Here is a 21880-nt window from a genome sequence, read left to right on the forward strand (position 1 = left end):
AATCCTTAATACTATCAAGGAAGGACTTTCTCTATATTCACAGAACATGTTCGAGACAAGCAGAATTAATACCATGTGGATTCTCAAAAACATTTTTAGAAATTGAGAAATGAACGGAGTTCCGTTCTCTCAAAACGTTTGATTTTTTAACAATGTACACCACTATGCCACATAACACACTTGAGGAAAAACTTCATTCCTTGATTCATGGGGCTTTTGTAAACAAACGTCGTGAACAAAGATATACGTATCTATCTATCTTCAGAGGTTGAGGACAATTTGTCAAAAATGAAAGCAAATGTCATTTGAAGTTTACCGAAAAAAACGATATGTCAAATGCTGGACTTCCTCATTGATAACACTGGGAAAAAAGTCCACATTTACAAGCTTGGAAATGTCTTGGAAAGATTATGTTTCCAAGACATTTCCAATTTTGGAAATATGAGATTTCCAAAACTGTACAATTTTGGAAATGTCCACAAGGGGAAATAACTGGTGGGTGGTGGTAAATGATTGGTTTTTGTACGCCCCAAGACCTAATCCCTTGTTAATTGGTGAGTAAGTCAAGGAAGTTAAGATTCAGTAGCCTTGTTAATTAATGAGTGAGTCAAGTCAGTTAGGCCTCTGGAAGGAAAACCAAGTTCCAAGTTTCTATGCCTCTTAAAGAAGCCCCTGGAAGTAAGTTAAATCTTTGATGGGTGGAATGCATACGAAAAGCAAGATTTATGGATGTCAACTTCTTTATTGTGAATAGCACGACGTTTCGGAGCGTATGCTTGCTCCTTCATCAGGTGAAAATTAGGTCACAATAAAGAAGTTGACATCCATAAATTTTGCTTTTCTTATTAAAAAAGTAAGTTATTTAAATCTGCTGAGCTGTACGTTTGTTTGATATGTCGCGGTGTGATAATCGCTCTAATACACCTGGGAGATTCGTCAACGTCTTGGCATCGTGAAAGTTGTATTGTATTGAATTTGGTTGATTGCATATTGTTTTGTGTTAAACTATCAGTTTGTATATATTGTGAATGAGAAACCTGAACTTACCATTATTCCATGGTCAATATCGCAATGTTGGTGAAGTGGTAGTATACGGAAGTTTGTTTCATATTTTTGATAATCCCTTCTTTTATGCTGATAAAAATATTAAAAAATGAACGAATAATGCCATGCTTCTCTCAGAGTGAGGGATGATAATTTATATCGTGATTCTTATCAAATTAGATAGTTCTTTTTCGTGCGAACAGAATTCACAAATTACGGACATTTTGTGCGGGTGTGGGTACATACACTCATATGTAACATCTAACTTGATAGGTATTAAAACTCAGGCCGTTTGTAACCATAATGACTATATTAGCTGGAACACTTGGAGAACGAAAATAATTTCATACTTCAAAATGAACTGGAACAGTAACATTTTTCATGTTATCACATGAGCTTCAAAACATTGAATGAAATAAATGTTGTATGGTGAAATGGATCAAAGAACATTATAATGGCATAAATGACGCTTTAATGACAAATGTGATAGTAAACAAAATATAATCACTATGTAAGTTAACTCATGACCAGACACGTCAAACTGGTACCGATAGATTTATATCTAATACGTAAACATTCAGTATTTCTTAGCACCTGAAATAGGATTACACGAATTTGGAATGAGATGTTTTAATCTTAGATCAACTTGTTAGGTAGCAATTTACTAAAGTAGAACGTAAATCAACTTCAAAAAATTGGTCATTCACAAACTGAGGCAGATCCACTTATACAGCAGTAAACGGTATGGGGATACATAACGAAACATACCAGTTACGAGATAACAACTCCCTGTTTATTGCATAGAGAGGCATTTCGATGTACATAGTTCAGGATAAACAAACTGATTGAATATTGATTGATTCCATTACTTGGATAATGGAGTGGATTTCGACTTTGTCATACTGAAGTTGATTTACAGATAGAATCTGTCAATTAGCTTCCCAATTAGCATCCAATCAGCCTGTTTACAATTTGTTGATTTTACTCTGCTATTGGCCCGGTTATCTTCCAATTGACAGACACCCAATTGACAGACACTGAACTAGAAGGTTATTTAGGGTAACACCTACGGGTATAATGGAACAGTCCACTGTCTAGTGAGTAGAGCAGGGTGAGCCTGAAACAGGTTCGTTACTGCGAAGTTTGATTGTGGGTAAATAGAACTTTGTTGTGATTAAATGATAAATGATTTCTCTTCTCAAAATTGATTTTACTATCAATTACTATCGAATATAAAAACAGGTTTGTCACTGAGAGGTTTGATTGAGTTTATTGATAGAAAATCCCCCTCCCAATCATAGCATATGTACAACAGAAGTTAACTGAGAAAACGTTTTGTTGGAGAGATATAGATATGTACATATTTGAAAACATTTCTGATTTGCAGTAAATGAGACACCTGCATTGCCATGTAAGATCAGATTAATACCAATCAGTGTTCTAATTTTAACAATACTTTCTAAAGATTGTAACAGTTTATGTCTTTGAATAGCATACAATGGACATTCAAGGAAGTAATGACAAACATTCTCACATCCATGGCCACATTGACATGATGCGTAATATTTTTAATATTTATTCTAAATAAATCGTAATTAAGTGCACTCGTCATATATCATAATATTGTGTGCAAAACATATAACTTATTTATTCCATATGAATAATATTTAGGTTCACAATTGTCTTTATTTGATTTATACATGATACAACAGTGTCGCAATTTCTAATAGCTAAGCTAATGTTTTCAATATGATGATGCCGACGCCCGTTAGACTAGAAGGTTAAACCGAAAAGTTTATGAAAATAAATTGTTATTATATTGAAGCAATAAAAATTCAAATTACTGTCTTTTCGTCCATCTTTCAAAATAAATAATATAGCTTCAGTTTGTTCCTTTGTTTTTATTTGGACTATTCCATTTTAATGTGTAGGTAACAGGTAGTAGATTATCTGTCCACTGAACCGTAAATGTTGTTGTTTTAAGGTGTCTGCTAACTGGCTGTCTGCGTAATGGGAGGACACCATTGGCCCCATCCACCGATGTGCTACTTGCTAAATTACCCGTTGTTGTTAATTTCCTGCTTGTCACTATACATATACACAACATGTATACTTCTATTCACCTGGTTGTAGTAACTTTTATCTTGATAACGGCGTGAGAATAAACATGGAAACTCCCCTCTATGCATCAACAAGAAATCGGCCTCTGTAAAGTCGTACTTTAAGAATGCCGATCAAACAAGCATTGGATTACGATTGGCGTTGTATTCTCAATGCAGGTTTTAACATTTTCTATACCAATAAAAGTTCCTTCGTCGCGGGTGTCACTATATAGACATATTTTATATCAATACATGAAAAGATGAACATGCAGATGTCGCTTCAAGCCTTTTGCAGAATCGTATTAAACAGCAGGCGACTGCAGATTTGAACACTCTTCTCAAACACTCTTTGGTCCAAACATATAGGATGAGTGAAGAAATAGGTCGACGTCCCGACCGTTAGCAATTAACATTGGATTATAGAGACAATGATGGGCCTACGTGTTGTTATAAGAGGAAATTTCGGAGTATGCGGATAAGAGCAAACCTAATGAGAACACGAGCCAAATATGTGTATAAAGATAGTATTTTATTTTAGTTTCAGTTCACTTAGTATATATACACTGAACAATAAAACACATAAAATACATAGAAGGCGTAAGCCACGAGTGCTAACGGGAGACTATATAGACAGATATATAATGAGAAGAAGCTGCATTTTACAGGAATTATAAATATTCATATTACATCATATTATGAAATGTTACACAATATTACAAACTTTTAAATATACATACACATTGATACAAGTACATTATAAATTTATCAAAGATGTAAAAGAATAGACGCTGAATCAACAAACTGTCTAACAGTTAATTAACATTCCATTTTGAAACAGCTGTCTCAGTTCTTGAAGACTACATTCTAGGTATCGGTATTTCTTCTTCTTCGTGGGTTGTCTTTGGCCTTCGGCATATTGCACCGGTGGGCAGACAATAGGCCCACTCAGACAAAAAGACCTCGGACAAAAAAACCAGGCTAAATGCCCCCATGACAAAAAGCCCTTGCAAAATTTCACTCATAGGATAAAACATCTTTTGTGTTGATTGTGAGTTGACAGGTGATAACATGATGTTTTCAAAGCAATTCCTCGCACTGCTGACAGTTGTATATGTGTAAGTGAAATATGTGAAAACCATATGCATCCAGGTTCCTCAGTGACGATGTTGATATTAAAACAATGGAATGAAGTCGGCTAAATGTTGTTTCAGAGAATTGTCTTAAATTGGTCACTTGCTACTATGTTTGATTTTGTTGGACAGGGCAGTTGGCATGGTGTTTATTAGATGGTCTTTTGAATGTTGTTACAGAGGCACGTAAAAATGTTAAAACTTATATTATATTAAATTTTGAATAAAATATCCATGTCAGTATACATTCATTTGCTGCAAAAAGATTTGTTGGTATTCTAAGCATGTTTTCATTGATGGTCTTTTTGTCCTACCCATTGAGGGTTACAATATAGAACAAACTTTATGGATAACAACTTCTTTTTATTCGTGAGTGCGACGTTTCGATACAGATTCTTGTACCGTTGTCAAGCATTAATGGTACATGAAGAAGAAGTTATACATTGAGGGTTTTTTGTCATTGGGGCATTTAGCCCAGGGGTGTTTTGTCTGGGGGCTTTTTGTCTGAGTGGGCCTATTATCCTACCACCATTGCACCAACGACATGTAGGAATAAACTTATGTTCAAGTTGAGCATTAGCCATTTCGAAATCGAATGTACACTTTCATGCTTCTTTTCATTATTTATCCCCATGTAGTTAGAGGGGCACTGATCCAGAGCGATTAATGTTTCTCGCAAACAGTCTAATTACGAAACCAAGCTGCAAGCTGGTCGGTACCTGCTCCCTCGACCGTGACGGACACAGGGACTGGGCTTCTGGCGGTCGCGTACCGATCCGTCGCATTTCTGATTTATGAGTAGTAAACACTATTTTGGACAGATCGCAACGTAGTATATTTGCAAAATTCCGTTGTGGTACATTACCTTTACAGGCCGAACAAGGCAGATTTAAACGTCCTAAGACCCCCTTTGGAAGAACGAATTTGCAGTAAATGTAATAGCAATGAAGTTGAGGATGAAATTCACTTCTTGGCATGTTGTAGTTTTTATTCCGATATCATATATGACTTATGGAACGCTGTCACGGCAGTATACCCTTCCTTTACCCAGTACACCCCTGTTGACCAGGTCACTCTCATTATGCAAGATAGCCAGTTTATTAAACAAGTAGCCGCTTTACTCCTACGCGTGTTTAGGCGTCGTCAACTCGCAAGTTAACCTACCTCTTCATTATTTACCTTCACCTTGTTGTTCTCCTAACGTCGGGGACCAACTTAGCAATCCTAGCAACATTGCACTATTTTAATACTACACTGTTCCACCAACTATAGCTGTCAGTAATATATTATCAAATTTTAACTTCTGTTTTTAGATGCAATATAGTGTCTCATAGGCCGTATTGGCCGGATGTTGTACTCTATTTTATGCCAACATTTTATGATGCTTTTTATGATGTACAACATGTGACACTTTAATAAACAATCTTCTCTCTCTTCTCAGTAAAATGTATTCGACGGATGAGCACTGTGATCTTAGCTATTAATTAGTTATCAAAACAGTGGATCATACAAAAAAAGACGCAAGGGATGTTGGATGGTTTGACTCTCTTTATTTTTGTACTTTTGTACAAAATTGAAATTGATGCATTAAATAAAATGCATTCATAAGGAGAAATATATAGGAATATACATTGTAGGAATGTTACACACGATCACCATACTCCGAGCCTGTGTCCAAAACAATCAATGATGTCGCCGCTACGTAAGTTTAAATCTTTTTGGCATGAGTTGACCAAATTATGAATATGGGTTGTCCATGTCATGTGTTGGTCGAAAGTTACTCCGAAGTATGTAGCTTCCTTTTTTAATTCAATTTCTTGGTTATTTAGGTGCAGTTTGGGGTATAATTTTGCATTCGCTTTGTTTTGAATAGAATGCCCACGGTGTTTTTGACGTAACTATGGAAATCCCATTTTTTAGATGATTTAGCATAGTTTGGGTTTTACTGCTTATTTGTTGTACAGACGTGGAGGAGGTCCAGAATCTTTCTTTCTTTATTCATGTAAATGTAGGCCATCGGCCCATGGTACAACGTTATACATTGGCAGCCTTCAAGCTGTAGCGACGACGATTGTTAGCATAGAAGATGAACATGCCAAGATTTTTTTCTCAAGAGGTCCAGAATGAAACGTCGTCTGCAAATTTAGCTGTAGATTTTAGGGGGTTGTTTTTACTGGGAAAATGTCATTAATCATAAAATAAAATAAAGTTGGGGACAACTCTCCGAGTATAATGGTGTTGGGACCTATGAATTTTGACAGTATATCTAAATCATGGATAGTGAGTTTAATGGATGGTTTTCTGTATACATTTATGATGGTAATTTCTTTGTTATTGAGTTTAGTTTTTATTGCCAGGACTTCTATATATTGAGATGGAATTTGAAAGTGTGAAATGCTCCACATTTGACATGTATTTATATATGAACAGAGATACTTAAGATCAATTTCAAGTTGTACTAATACCTTTACTCACAGTTTTATAATTAACTAATAAAACAAAAAGATGATAGTTCATTGCAAACATCCGCTTCCTCATCTGACAAAACATGTAGTCTAAATCAATACAAGCCGACCCCTTAATTAATGAACTTAGACTCTCCCAGTGTGTTAACACGGTCTGAAATTCGACCGATTAGCACAGAACCACTCAAGCATGATTCGACGGATCGACACCTTCACAAAATGTCTTCAACATAAACAACGGGACTCTAGGAAGATGTCGTTATTTGAAAATACCGCGGTAGTTCCTGTCTGATTGCAATAAAGTATCCCAGCAGTGTATGCTTTTCGGATTTTCTAATGCATGGATGGTATAGTGACTGATCCAATTTGATCTCATTCTGTGTTTTTATACCTCGATATTTAATCATGTCATGTAAACATATGATGTCTATTACATATTATATTTATGACAAATGAAAATTTACTTAGGTATATACAATTTTAACTTAAGTACACATCAAATGTTTATATGTATTTCTTATGCAACAATGAAGTTCCGTTCGTATCGTGACAGTGTCGGCCCATAACTTTTTTCAGGCAATTATTATTGCATGCAATGCAGCGATTACTACTCCCTTTGCTGTAACCCATGTTTGGAGATATAAACCACGTTATTTGTCATTATGATTAGTCGTAATACCACTCAGATTACCCGACAAAGGTTCCCATTTCGCATTTCTTGTGTCTGGAGTAAATACTCAGCATTATGAATTAAGGTCTTATGTGACAAATGTATTACATGTTATGTAATATGGGCATGGAAGTGCAGCAAGACGAATTTTTAGCTGAGTTACAAAAACAAACATTGATCAAAGGATTAACCGATAACGCGCTGATTGATTAATCATCGTTCCTTTATGTGGATATTGATGGACATATTCCCCGAACAAGGTAATAGCCTGACATTGTTGCAGACTTAAGTCTTTTTTATTTCTAATATTTGCATTTTGATTTTATTCATGTGTGGTAGCATTCCACAGAATCATTCCTTTTCACCGTGAAGTGTAATGAGACAGACAACATGCACTAGGTCGTTCTTAGGGCGTGTGTGAAATATGATTTACGTTGGCAATCTATAAAACGTCTAGATATTACAGTCATATTATAAATTCACTATAAGTATAAGCAGATCGTATGCTTTTTATTAAGTTTCAAAATGCATACAGATATGACAATAAACTAATCAGGATTATAAGACAAAATATAAAGACGTACATTGACTTCGATATTTTTCAGTCCTATCATTTTTTACCACTGGTTAAACTTCAAAATGTTTTCATTTGTTAGCATAAAAATGAAGATGGTAATATTTTCGAGTAAAAACGGTTTCATTTTTGTTGATCAATCTATACCTATACTATCATTTGCGCATGTTGATGGTTCAGCGGAGAATACTGGGATATCATCCGGGTACTCACGGGAGAAAAGAAATAACAAAAGTAACAACCAGTCCACGGAAATTGCTCCGGATCAGTGCCCCTTTTAAAATATCGGTATTTCTTCTGCTTCGTGGGTTGCCTTTGGCCTCCGGTATATTGCACCAATGAGATGTAGGAATAAACGTATGTTCAGTTGAGCATTAGCCATTTCGAACTCGAATGTACGTACACTCTCATGCTTCTCATTATATATAAGAAAGAAGAAAAGAAGAAAAATAATTTATTTAAGTGTCAAGCGATACAAGCATTAGACACAAAATAAAATACCATATAAAACATCACCCGGCCAGGTTGGGCCTATTTGACAGTAATTGTCTTAAAATGTACATATAAAAGCACCATATGGTGCTAAAAGGTAATAATAAAAGTAAGCGGCAGTGGTTGTACTTGCATTAAAATACAAACAGCTTTAAAAAAAGGAACACATTTTAGATCACATTTTGAGTGAGTCTAAATCTTAACATATTTTTAATTAAAGCGGGGACAGAGTAGTTAAGGTTCGGTTGTTTCATTAGAAATACGAGTTGATCCTTCTCAGACAGATGGGGGAAATTTTATCTAAAGACGAGGCGCGATTCCAAAGGGGGCTTCTTACGGCTGAATATAAACTGCATGTTGCATATATATATGTAGTTCATCATTATGATTGTTTTGATCATGTTTGATCATTTCCGTGTGCGATGTGTTCACTTCCATCAACCACCAGCCTTGTAATAAGACGTCACATGAGATTAGCCATGTGCTACAAAAACACCCCAAACTTCAGAGCGTACCGCTTGCCGACATCATATAAATCGAAAAGTCGGCTTCCTGAGCCGACACTTTCTCAAACTATTGTCATATAAGTGGTAATCCTTCCTGAGCATTAGAGATCAGATTGGCTTGCTTATTTTGGAATTTAATGCTTTTCACCGTCCGGTACGGACGCGATCAGCAGCAACCCCAGTTTGCTGATGACGTTGAACAAGTCGTGTAATGGTGGTAAGAAGATAGCCCAATTGTCTAGCTACAGCGGTTGCAGAGCTACCTCCCTGCAACTTTCCAGTGGCCATTCCCCTCTTCTCAGTCGTTATTCTAGGCATCGTTTGTGTGGTGTGTACACCTAGCGTCAATACTGAACTGTTTTTTTGACACAAAGCTCTTTAAAGGATACTTCAGAGTAAAATGCATGCTTTCCACCCAGAACCGTCGATGCACGTGCTAAACTTATGGTTTTGCTGCACTGTGAGTGTGCTTGTGCGAATGTTTCGTATGGACGTCAAACTGCATGACATCATCTCATCTGCGATCATTACGTCACTTTACCGTGAACGATACATGTATATACTTTATCCATATGACTCCAAAAAATGTTTGGCCAAGATGTTAACTGCCAAAAAGACAATTCCCCATCACGTATTTATCCAAACAGCCCAGACATAAAAGAAAAGAGGAAAGTGAAACTGTCTAAGTTGTTTCACATTTATGTATGTGCATAAACGTTCAGTCTAACATAAAATACCCCCCTCAAGACTGTTTGATAATACAGACGGCTGCAACCTTCCAATGGTCGGCTTTCCCTGTACCGCGAGCAATATTCCTGTATCATCAATCTCTTGGTTATTTACATATACATATACATATACATATACATATCATAATCTACAGTCAGTTTGAGTCAGAAAACGGACTGATGAATTGCAAATTTTATCATTGTACAAAATTGCCACATAAATATAAATAGTACACATGTTTATCATTTACTAATACCCAACAGCTTTCTTATATTTGAAAATTTTCCGGACTCCACCAAACTAAGAAACTATCATTAAAATTTTGATTTGTTTCGAGGAGGAGCAAAGAAAGGACAGCCAGGTGTTAGAGAAGCACGTGCACAAGTGCCCACCAAGTTATTGATTCATTAGCCTGTGCTGTGCCGTCTCCATCCTTTCTCGCACACCTGGCTGTCCCTTTCTCTGCACTCCTCCCTCGAAAACAAATAGTGAACTGTGTCAAAATTTTAATGATAGTTTCTTAAAGAACTTTTTTGGTGGAGTCCGGAAAATTTTCAAATATAAGAAAGCTGTTGGGTATTAGTAAATGATAAACATGTGTACTATTTATATTTATGTGGCAATTTTATACAATGATAAATTTGCAATTCATCGGTCCGTTTCTGACTCAAACGGACTGTAATTGCGTGGAACATGTTGATGCGGGCAAAACTGGATTGCTTGGGTGGATTTGATAATATACAGATAACTGACATTATCCCCTTTGTAATACTCATCGAAGGTTTTGTTGTACATGGATGTAGACACAGGCATATATGGTGGCTCGATGAGATGTCCTGCTCCAGGATAGATAATGAGCTCAGTGTTCTTCCTCTTCTCTTCAGGACATGTCTCAATAAATGTATTAGCAAAGTCTGTTCTCCACACGGCATCATCTTCTCCACACAAGTACAAGATCTTGGCATTATTCGTCCAGGCCTGAAAAGGCATTGAAATCAAAGTAATGATGCAGCAGCAGTTTCTGTTCCCGGTAAGACGACAGAACACTTTTAATCTGGAGGGAATTCATGAATGAGAGAAATATTGATTTATAGTACTAACACACAAAGGGTACTTTTATGAAAACCACGAGTTAGTGAGTGATTGTCTTGACGAACAAGACACACCTCTTAAAAGGATGCTGAGATTAAAATCAACGATGACAGATTGGATTTAATTCATGAGAAGATATTTTGACAAGAAACGTGTACCCTTGATATAAATATAAACTGAAGATTTATTAATGCCACGTATATACTAACCGGAATTATTTCAGTGTCATAGGGACCGCTGTCTTTTATAGAAACACCTTCATCCGTATGTATCAGTTTACTTTCATTTAACCTAATGATGAAATAAGATCACATGAATGATGTCATTTTCAACGCACATGGCAATTGTTGCTAAACGAAAACGTACACACAGTTCATGCAGGTTAACATAGTTAAGATTCAAATACTCACTAGTCATGAAAGTAAAAAGGTAAAAAGAATAAGATGTGTGGATCCAGGTAAGCATATGTTCCCAGCATTCCTTGTTCAACGGACAACTGAATAGGATCAGGAGAATTAGTTGATCCCTTTAAGCGATTCCGAATTTGCAGTAACACCCTTTCCTTTAGATAAGTGTCGTACGGCACTTTCGCAACAGTTGTTTTATCAAGGTCAAAACGTTCAATCCTTAAAAAAAAGCTTTTAAAAGGTTTTGTGGAAGAGATGTTTCAAAGTTGCATATAACGTTCGGTGCAGTTCCCACTTTTGACTTGAATTATATGTACCTGTGGAGAACTCGTACCTTGCCTTTGAATTGTGTTGTTGGAAACATTTACTGTTAAAATGTTATGAAGACTTAATCGCCAGTACACAAAGACAGCGGTGTCTAATCAACTCAGCCACCGCGGCTTCCCCCAAAATATAAAGTCGGGTTACATCGCAATTTGTAAAATCGCAGAGATGGACATGTAAGAGTGAGTGAGTGAGTTTAGTGTTACGCCGCACTCAGCAATATTCCAGCTATATGGCGGCGGTCTGTAAAAAATCGAGTCTGGAACAGACAATCCAGTGATCAACAGCATGAGCATCGATCTGCATAATTGGGAACCGATGGCATGTGTCAACCAAGTCAGCGAGCCTGACCACCCAATCCCGTTAGTCGCCTCTTACGACAAGCATGGGTTACTGAAGATCATTATCTAACCCGGACCTTCACGGGTATGCATATGTAAGAAAAAAATAATATATTATGTTCATATTTACTGTCCAAAAGCGTTAATGACATTCTACAATCACTTCAAAAGAGAACAGTTAGCATTGTATGTTCATAAAAGAGGAATGTTAATAAACAAACTTAACAAATACAATTATTTTCTATTATAAATTGCAAATTACAAATATATATATATATAGATACTCACTTAAACCCTTTCCGAAAACATCTTCCAGACTTGTTTAAATCATCAAGTGAATACACTGGGGCACCACTTATATTCACCAGAGCCTTCACCTATTGAGGAAATTGACGAAATATTTACATTGGAAACCTGACTCTGAAAAATCATCCTTTATATGTTTTCGATCTCAAAACACTATTAGACTCCACGGAAAAATGACTATGTTGATGTCATTTTGTTGCATTTCCATGGCAACAAGTTAATCTTCAACTGAATTTGGTGGTAGTGCTCCTTTCTGAAGCAAATCTTAAAAACCTTTCAATGCTCTCCTTCAACCTTGCTGTATAGATCTACACTCAAAACCATTTGACATAATCATAACTAGTAGACATATTCAAAACGAGTATTTTGCCGTTGCGGGGGTTATTGATGACTTTGTCTTCTTGTTAAAGTAGTCTATATTACTATTAATGACAGAGGTATACTTTGTTAACTTATAAAATTCAGTGAGCTCCTTCTGTATGAACTGGAATGTTGGTGGGTAGTTATTCTTTCTAAAGTTGAAAAGATTCGTTTTGACAGGATAATTACAAGGTTTAAGGAGTTGTTATTTTTTATAGATAGCCAAAAAGAACGTTTTCTTTGGATATTGTTACCGGGATTTGCATTTTATCAAACTTTCCAGGTCTCTCCAGATGGAACTCACTTTGTTGCATTCCCAGAATATATATGTGTATGACAGCTCCCATTTCTTCCAACTGCATTTTGTACTGTCTACATAACCCATCTTAGTGAGGAGTTGGTTGACAAGATATGGTGTAAGATTTGATATTGGAACCACTGTAGTTCAGTCAAATTCGTGCAACTAAACGGGATAGAAATGATACTCTTCCTATCTTGTTCCTTAATATCATGTCCAAGAACGTACTCCCATTTAGAGAAGTGATTATTTCTCTCATAATTGTAAAATAAGTATTTTGTAGTAATACTGTGAACCTTTTTTTGTTTGTTCAGATGGTATGTATGAAATGGTAATGGATCTTTTCCTTATTCAAGTCCATGGGCTTTAGTTTGGATTTGATTCTTGGGTGTTTAGAGTGACGTCCGTTTCCAAACGCATGGCGAACCTCGACGTTTTTAACATTAGTAGTGCCTCTGCGAGATTATCACGTTTACAGAACATTTTGGACACCGGTTACAGGGCAGTTATTAGTTGCAGAAATTGATCATCTTAACCCCTATGATGTGCATGCAGTTGCAGTTAAATTGAGCCATGTGGTCATTCAATTTTGAATATAAACCAGTTTACTGATAAAAGCATTTTTGAAAAAAAAACCGATTTTTTATATTTTTCAACATATTGCGCATTTTCGAATTTAAGCCTTTGGCTTAAATACGGGAATTCCCGGTACCCCATTTAAAAACCAAGCGTTGTAAAATATGTATAGTTCAAGTCAGTCATTTCGTCGAAATCAGTACTGAATTTTATTTCAAAAAGATCGAACGGATCATAGTTTGATTCCAGAACGTTTTTATTATCCTATCCAGAATACCATCGTTTTATCTATATGTGCTTTGAACCCAGAAAATCTAGCATAGAAACTAAGAACCTGTAGTACAGCGTAGAGGCATTGTTGTGAAGGGTCTAGAAAACAAGTTGTGTCGTCTGTTAATTGTGAAAGTAAATAATCTGTGTTACCAAAGCTAAATACCTTTTATGTCTTTGTTGATTCTTACCATTATTGCTAATATTTCAGCACATAGTATAAAGATGTAGGGAGATAAGGGATAATCTTGTCTACGACCCCTAAATATTTTGAAATGGGGGTATCCAAAGCCATCAACAATTACACATGATTCCCCTACTACGGGGAATAACATCGGAGGCACACATGGCGTTGTAGCCACGGAGAGGTTATGGACTGAGATTTCATCAATATGTGCCATCTGTTAGATATGGCGTAGTAAGACTTATACAGAGTGAATTATACAATGTTCTTCCTGAACGCCATGTCACAATACAAATTTCTCACTCCGAGTGAGTGAGTGAGTTATTATTTAACGTCACATCGGCAATATTTCAGCCATATCGTGACGAGAACACTTGACATTGAATGAGAATATATATAGAGATTATAAAACCTATAAAGGACAGTAAAGCAACTAGAGTATCACAGATATATATGTAAAACTAGTAATTGAATCTAAAACATTTTAACTATAGGGGACAACACAATATAAAAATGGGCTATAGATCGCCAACAACTGAAGGTAGATCACCATACTAGGAGCCATGGGGTTCTCACTCCGAAGGAAAGCAAATACGATACTGTTGAGCGCACGGTTTTGAAATGAAACTGACTGACTGACTGACTGAGTTTGGTTTTACGCCGCTTTTAGCAATATTCCAGCAACATCACGGCGGGGGACACCAGAAATGGGCTTCACTCATTGTACCCATTTCGGGATTCTAACCCGGGTCTTCGACGTGACGAGCCAACGCTTTAACCACTAGGCTACCCCACCGCCCCAAATGAAACTGAACTCATGCATACAGTTTGATGTAAATACATCTTTTTTACAAATTGGTAGTGCATATAAATTACTTAGATTGTTAGGGGTTATACCCTCGAGTGGGTTGAAGTAACGTAACATAATTGTCCACCTACGAGGGTTTGTAAGTTTCACATATTTCGACGTATTTCTATGGAGACCATACTTTTAAAGTATTTGTCATGTTTAATTGATGGCTTAACTCACTATCACCAGTGACTGAAGGGATGATGTAAATCCAGCTAGGGTCCATGCAGGTAGCTAAGGTACTGTAAGTCCCCTCCGTCCCTCATATGGTGATCTACCTTCAGTCGCTGGTGACCTATAGCCCGGTTTTATGTTGTATTGTCCTGTATTGTTGTAAATAATTTGATGCTTAATGGACATGGTTATCTCAAAGTTTATAAGTGATAGTTTGAAAGTGATTCATTTAGGGTAGAATCCCGCTCACCTGATCAGTTGACATGCCAAGCAGGAAGGCCAGTTCACCTCCCTTGGAAGTACCGACCACTCCAATACCTCCAGGTAAGACACTGGGATGAGACGCCAGCCAGTCTACAGCATCCTGAACAAAATGCTAACATAAATATGCCACAGGAACATCACATAGTGTGCACAGGTTGATGTCTTATCAACTTCAATTTCTTGGAAACTCAACATACCTGTGAATGAACCACGCACATGTTAAAATTGTCAGAAACGGCGTGTCTCCACATAGACCCTGGTACTTTAAGCGTCTCTCTTAGTTAAGAGCGTCTCAAATTATGAAGTTTTAAACTGTCGTAAAAGCAATGCTAAATGTCAAACACATAATTTTGCTAATTTCCCGTAACACATGAGTCTTCCAATACAAAATGCTAACTACAATTATCTTTAACATAATGAATATCTTGGGGTAGAAAGGCCCATTGCGGGTTCAGTTAAAACTATAAAAAAAACCCATTTGTATCACACTATTCAGCATTCAATCAACATTCACTGAACAAAATAGAATTACAAAAAGTAACTTGTTACATACATCTGACATGTGTGCTGGGCCCTTAGCACATGAAGTTTTATAGAGGTCACGTGACCTGCCTCAACAGCAATTTCAGGGACTGCCTACATGTAAGATTGGTTTCAGCCAACCTCAGTTAACGTGCTAGTAATGAATGGTGAACAGTTAGAGAATAATCCTGATTAATAACAGTATAGCCATTTATAACACTTGCACAATTACCAATTAACCATAGTCAGTACAGAACAACTTACAAGAAAGTAATCAAAGTCAATATCAGCTAGTGAAGTCGGCAGGTCATCATATCTTAAGTAGGCAAGAGCAAAGCAAGCAAAGCCTCTGGAAGCCAGTAATGCAGCACGGAACTCTGTCACACCTCCCGCTGCGCCAAACATGTCGAGCACTGCAGGAAATGTCCCTTCACCTGTATACAATCAATGAAGGGGCTTTAATCTGTGCTGTAGGTTATCAGTAACAATGCAACCTCGGTGTGTATGCATATATTCAACTAACTTATGTAAACTCTTTCCGACAATTAATCAAGATATGAGATACGAATGTTTCCAGTAATTCACGTATTATGACATTTCTTCAAACAATATTACACATAAATATAGCTTAATTTTCGAATTATGCGGGCCTTACCCTTAGGAAAGAAAACAGTTCCTCTCAGGGAACCTTCATGAACGACAGCTCTTTTCACACTACTGTGTTTGTACCATCGTTCTAACACGCTTGTGGCTAGTATCAATGGTGTTGACGGCCGGAAGTGATCTAAGGGAACGTGGTCATCTAGGACTGACAGTCTGAAGACCAGAGGAGTTGTAACATCTGTCTTTCTGAGAAGCGACCTCTTAGATATTCCTGGAACCGGCTTCAGACTCCAGAACAGTCCCATGCTGTCAACACCTGAATATAGAAGCATATAAGCGATGGTGTATTTGAGTGAAGGAATGGTAATGATATGTGGATTTGTAACCCAAAGTGAATTATCTTGGGTACAAAACGACAGTGATCAACATGTACAGTGAGAGGTGCTGTCAACACTTCTTGTACGGTTCATCCTAATGTATGTTCATGTACGGGTTCAGCTTTGTAAGGCTCATGGTGGTTTTGCATAATATACAGCTATGTCAAAGTGTCAGTTTAATAATTCAATTTTTACTCAAGATGAAAATAGATAAAGATCTTAGACGCAATATACACGTCAAAAATGAACTTCATTACCTCAGTCTTCTTGGATGAGTCGTTTACAGAGTTCAAATTTCTTTTCGAAAAGAAATCTCAAAGTGCTGTGGTCGATTAGACGTATTTGTTGAGCCCGACCTCTGACTACACAGTAACACCTGTCATTATCATTATTACAAACCTCAACTCACTCCTAGAAACAGGATGGAAAAGTTGGGAAAGACTGCCAAAGATTGGACAGTGTCCTTAAGTATGTGCTTGAATAAAACTGGTTTCAGAGTTGTCCGTGTGATGATTTGAGTTCATCAATATTGTCATCACCTGGAACTATTCTTTACATAGCTGTTGAGCAGAAGTAATATCCCTGATTTTAAACAAAGAGGTAGCAGTAGAGATAATCGTGAAAGACATTGATGCACACACTGTAAATATTATAGAGATAAATGAAAGTATGTGCAATATTTATCGGAGGTGGATCGTCAAGATGTCGATTAATATTCCTGTTGATTCGTGTCTAAAGCTATCTATCATAATGTCTATTACGATGTTTGTGTTAATGACCCAGAACATTTGCATACCTCTGTACGTTCCACCTAGAGAAGCATGTTGAGAAACGTTGACCTGTCCCTGTTGGTCTGCCTGAAAATGGCCACATGAGTTGAACACTGCCTTTCCTTCCTCCACCCATAACTTTACCGTCACTCGCTGTTGTGGACGAAGACCGCTGACTATGATGGAGACCTTTTCGTCAACAAGTGCCACACGAGGGCTAACATTCACACACACCATGCTGAAATATCTTTGGCTTTGAATGGCGATGAACCTTGATATTGGTTTAATGTAACACTTTCCCCACAAAGGAAACATCACAACTGCATTAGAAGCAACGTAAGAGGTCTCTGACAATCACCAAGGCAACATTTAAAGGTATGTTGTATTATCAGCTCACATTTATGTTGGTTGACGGCTTCAGGATGATTGGATCAGACTCGTTATAACTGAAAGTATGATTGCATATTTATTTATTTGCTTTGACTCATTATTATGCAACAGCTGAGTGTCGGAATTCACTTTTGCCACATCAGATGACACAAGGAAGCAGATCATAGTCAGTTCAGTCAGAAAAGCTTTCTTGTGTAGTCTCATTTGTCGAGTTCAGTTATACAATGATAAACATCCAGAGATAATATTAGGAGGAATTTGCAACTCCACCTACTGGTTTTTTTTAATGTCACAGCATAATTTTTTTAGGGATGTCTGTCTATGCCAACCTCCAGATATACAATATTATTATATTCTTTGACATCTTAGTGAAGTCAGATAGATTTCTCATTCACACTGGAGGGTCTATCATATCTGTTAGAGTGACAAAGCGAACAGCTGTTTTACAGCCCCGTACCCTCACCAACCCAGGTGTTTGTCATAGGCTTCCACTATGACACCGTCCCCATTATTCACACCTAAAAAGTGTAAAAGATAAAGATATTGCAATTTCTTCTGACGAGTAATCTGTATCAAATGAGGTCTTAGTCACGATTTCTGGTTGTTAAGGAGTTGATGGTGAGCCCCTCAACATTCACTCCTTTAGAGTTCCAAAATCTATTGGGGCGGTGGGGTAGCCTGGTGGTTAAAGCGTTCGGTCGTCACGCCGAAGAACTGATTTGGTGCCACACAACGGTACAATGTGTGACGCACATTTCTGATTTTCTCTGCCGTGATTTAAACATTAACTCACTCACTCACACTGCCGTGATATTGCTAAAAGCGGCGTAAAACCTACCTCATTCACTCGCTCTCTAAAAATCACCTCTCTAGGTATTATGTTGACTTAAATTAGCTTTCTTACCTGCATGGGCCCAAGCGGGAGTTACATAATGCCTCAAGGTGTTAGCAGTTGTTGACACATAAAACATTTTGGTCAGACTAAAAGGACGTGTTTTACGTGGAATAAAAGTGACTAAAATTCCGATTATGTTATGGCACATTCGGTGATACTACAACAGTATGACGGCGATTTGTCAATAATTGAGTTTCGACATCATAAAATATGACAACAGAGCGTATTTTCATGAATAACTATGAACTAGTGATGATACCAAAGTTGAGTCATACACATATGCAAATCCAAGTCAATTGTCTACCTTAAACAATTCGGGAACGTATAGTACAAGTCAAACTAGGGAATTGCGGCCATCATTTTTGTCACTGATGCATCAAGTGTTGAATTTTGCTAAACACGTCTACCACAAAACGTTTTGAAAGCTTTACTGAGGATTTGGAGTTTTAAACCTTGATTGAAAAGCTCCTATGCATGAATCGTATGACACTTGAAATCCTTGTAAAAAGACAATTTTCTCGTTGATTCAAGTTGCTTTCAAAACTTGAAATTTCGAATATTTTCTTGTTTCTTTGAGTATTTTCTCGTTCCTTCAACAATTTTCTCGTTGCTTGGATTAATTTCTAATTGCTTCAGGTTTCTTTCAAACACTTGGAATTTCAACAACAAAATACTCAAAGCAGCAGGTTAATACTCGTTTTTTGACAGAAACTTGAAGTAACGAGAAAATACCCTAAGCAACAAATTGTCAGTTTGATGATCATCGGACCATGTAAGAACCTAGATTACCACAAAGTAAACACAACTTAAGTTAATCTTCTTGACCAAGCTGATTTTGTCAATCCAAGCAGAAATTCTGATTGATATGCATTAAGAAAAAGGGGGCATAACTACATAAATAATCCTAAATAAAAGGAAGCAGTACTTGATATGGTTGATGAACTGAATTTATATGATCCATGGCGAGCAAATAATGTAAATGTACGCAGATACAATTGGAGGAAGCCTACACCCATAAAACAAGCACGATTAGATTCTTTCCTCGTAAGACAAAACATGGAATAATCAATAATCTGTACTAAAATAGAACCCATTTATCGGTCTGATCATTCCATAATCTCTTTATATATTGAATTCACAAAAATAGAATGGGGTAGAGGCCTTTGGAAATTTAATAACAGTTTATTACAGGATCCACATTATGTGACATTAACTATTATTCAAGAAACCGTTGATCAGTATCACAGTCGATCCACTGAAGGAGATCGAGTATTAATGATAAACGAACAAATATTCTTTGAAGTATTATTATGTAATATTCGAGGATATACAATTAAATATTCATCTCAATAAAAGAAAGAATCAAAGCAGAAAAGGAAATCAATGAAGCACTTGAAAATCTTGAAGTCGAATTAGATACAGCCATCAACGAAGAATACAAAGATAAACTATTAAAAGAAATCAATGAGCTCAAAGAACAACAATTAGAGCTTAACCGATACAAAACAGAAGGCATTATACTAAGATTGAAAGCGAAATGGCATGAACAGGGAGAGAAACCGTTCAAATATTTCCTGTCACTTGAAAAACAAAACTTTCAAAATATATCTATTGCTAAATTAGAAACTATACATGGAACTGTTTTTGAAACTACAGATATTATTAAACATAATAAAGACTACTTTCAGAATCTATATACTAGTAAAGATGCAAAAGACATAGAAATTGAAGAACTTTTTTTAAAAATTGCACTATACCAAAAATAACTGAAGAAGAATCTCAATCCCAGGAAGGCGAACTACAGTATGATGAAGTCCTTCAATCTCATCATTAACTCATTGAATCACGCATTCAAAACAGGTGAACTTTCGGTAGGCCAAAAATAGGGCCTTATAACATGTATTCCCATACAAGATAAACCAAGAGAGCAAATTAAAAACTACAGACCAATATTACTTCTTAATATATCGAATAACTGGCCTCGTCTGTAATTTCAGCGCGAATAAAACGTGTACTCCCGAAAATAATAAGCGACGATCAAAAAGGCTTCATGAAAGGTCGATACACTGGTGAATGTACGAGATTGGTCAGTGACATCATGGAATATACAGACTATATGAATATACCAGGATTGTTGATAATGATAGACTTTGAAAACCTTTGATTCCGTGGAATGGTCGTTTATTGAGCAATGTTTCAATTTCTTTAATTTGGGACCATCAATCAAACACTGGATTAAAACATTTTACGACATAAATTCAAGCGTGTTGATAATGGCTTTGCATCAGACTTCAACATTAGTAGAGGCTGTAGACAAGGTGATCCTCTATCGTCATATATATTTCTCATAGTCGCAGAAATCCTTGCTCACATATTACGTCATAATGACAAAAAAAGAGGGATAAAAATGTTAGACCTAGAATATTTGCTAACACAGTTTGCAGACGATACAACTATAATATTAGACGGATCTAAACGTACCTTTCAAACAGCATTACAATTACTAAAACAATATGCATCCTTCTCTGGTCTTAAAATAAACATTGATAAAACTAAAGTAGTGTGGATAGGTTCTGAACAATTCTCACGTACACGGTATTGCAGAGATTATAATCTGGACTGGACGCAAAGACCTTTCAAACCGCTAGGTATTCTATTTCAACATAATAAGGCAGAAATGGTGGAAAAACTATCTTGAAAAGCCTACTATTGCCCACACTCAATCATTTATTTACGACACCCTTATAAGAAATATGACTTCTGCAACAGTATATTTGGGCAAATAACAATATGAAAAACGGAAACAAATCTATATTATATGAACACTACTTAAAAGCAAATGTAAATTGTATCAATGACTTATTAAAAGATGATGAATACTTTCTGTCTTTCACTGAGATTAAAGAGATGTAGAGCTGCAGCCAAAGCAGCTTTTGACAAGCCCTTTTCTCCACTGCTGATCCCGTACAGTGACTTCAAACCCACTATCAAAAGCTATACTCGGGACTTCATGCAAAAGAGGTGGGACACTCAAGTAGGAAGAAATAAACTGTAATGAACTGAAGCCAACAATTGGTTATACCTACTTGGGTTGTCAGTAATTTTACGACGATGTCGTATTGGCCACAGTCAGTTTACACATGACTATCTGCTGAAACTGAGGGG

General features: G+C 36.6%; 1 protein-coding gene and 1 long non-coding RNA gene across 2 annotated transcripts; both read right to left on the reverse strand.

The window, feature by feature from the left end:
- Positions 1 to 10355: 10355 nt before the first annotated feature.
- LOC124277079 lies at positions 10356 to 12260 on the reverse strand. The gene is made up of 3 exons (XR_006898741.1): positions 12165 to 12260; positions 11014 to 11095; positions 10356 to 10690 (listed from the first exon to the last, which is right to left on the reverse strand). It is a non-coding gene; the product is annotated as an uncharacterized LOC124277079 (long non-coding RNA).
- A 2863-nt stretch (positions 12261 to 15123) lies between these two features.
- On the reverse strand, positions 15124 to 17667 carry LOC124277115 (bile acid-CoA:amino acid N-acyltransferase-like). The gene is made up of 4 exons (XM_046712774.1): positions 17457 to 17667; positions 16336 to 16599; positions 15945 to 16114; positions 15124 to 15258 (listed from the first exon to the last, which is right to left on the reverse strand). Exons 1-4 carry the CDS (start codon positions 17665 to 17667, stop codon positions 15124 to 15126), a joined length of 780 nt encoding a protein of 259 aa, XP_046568730.1.
- Positions 17668 to 21880: the final 4213 nt, after the last annotated feature.

The sequence above is a fragment of the Haliotis rubra genome, unplaced genomic scaffold (genome assembly GCF_003918875.1).
Source record: "Haliotis rubra isolate DU_JTF1 unplaced genomic scaffold, ASM391887v1 Scf218, whole genome shotgun sequence".
Lineage (NCBI taxonomy): Eukaryota > Metazoa > Mollusca > Gastropoda > Lepetellida > Haliotidae > Haliotis > Haliotis rubra.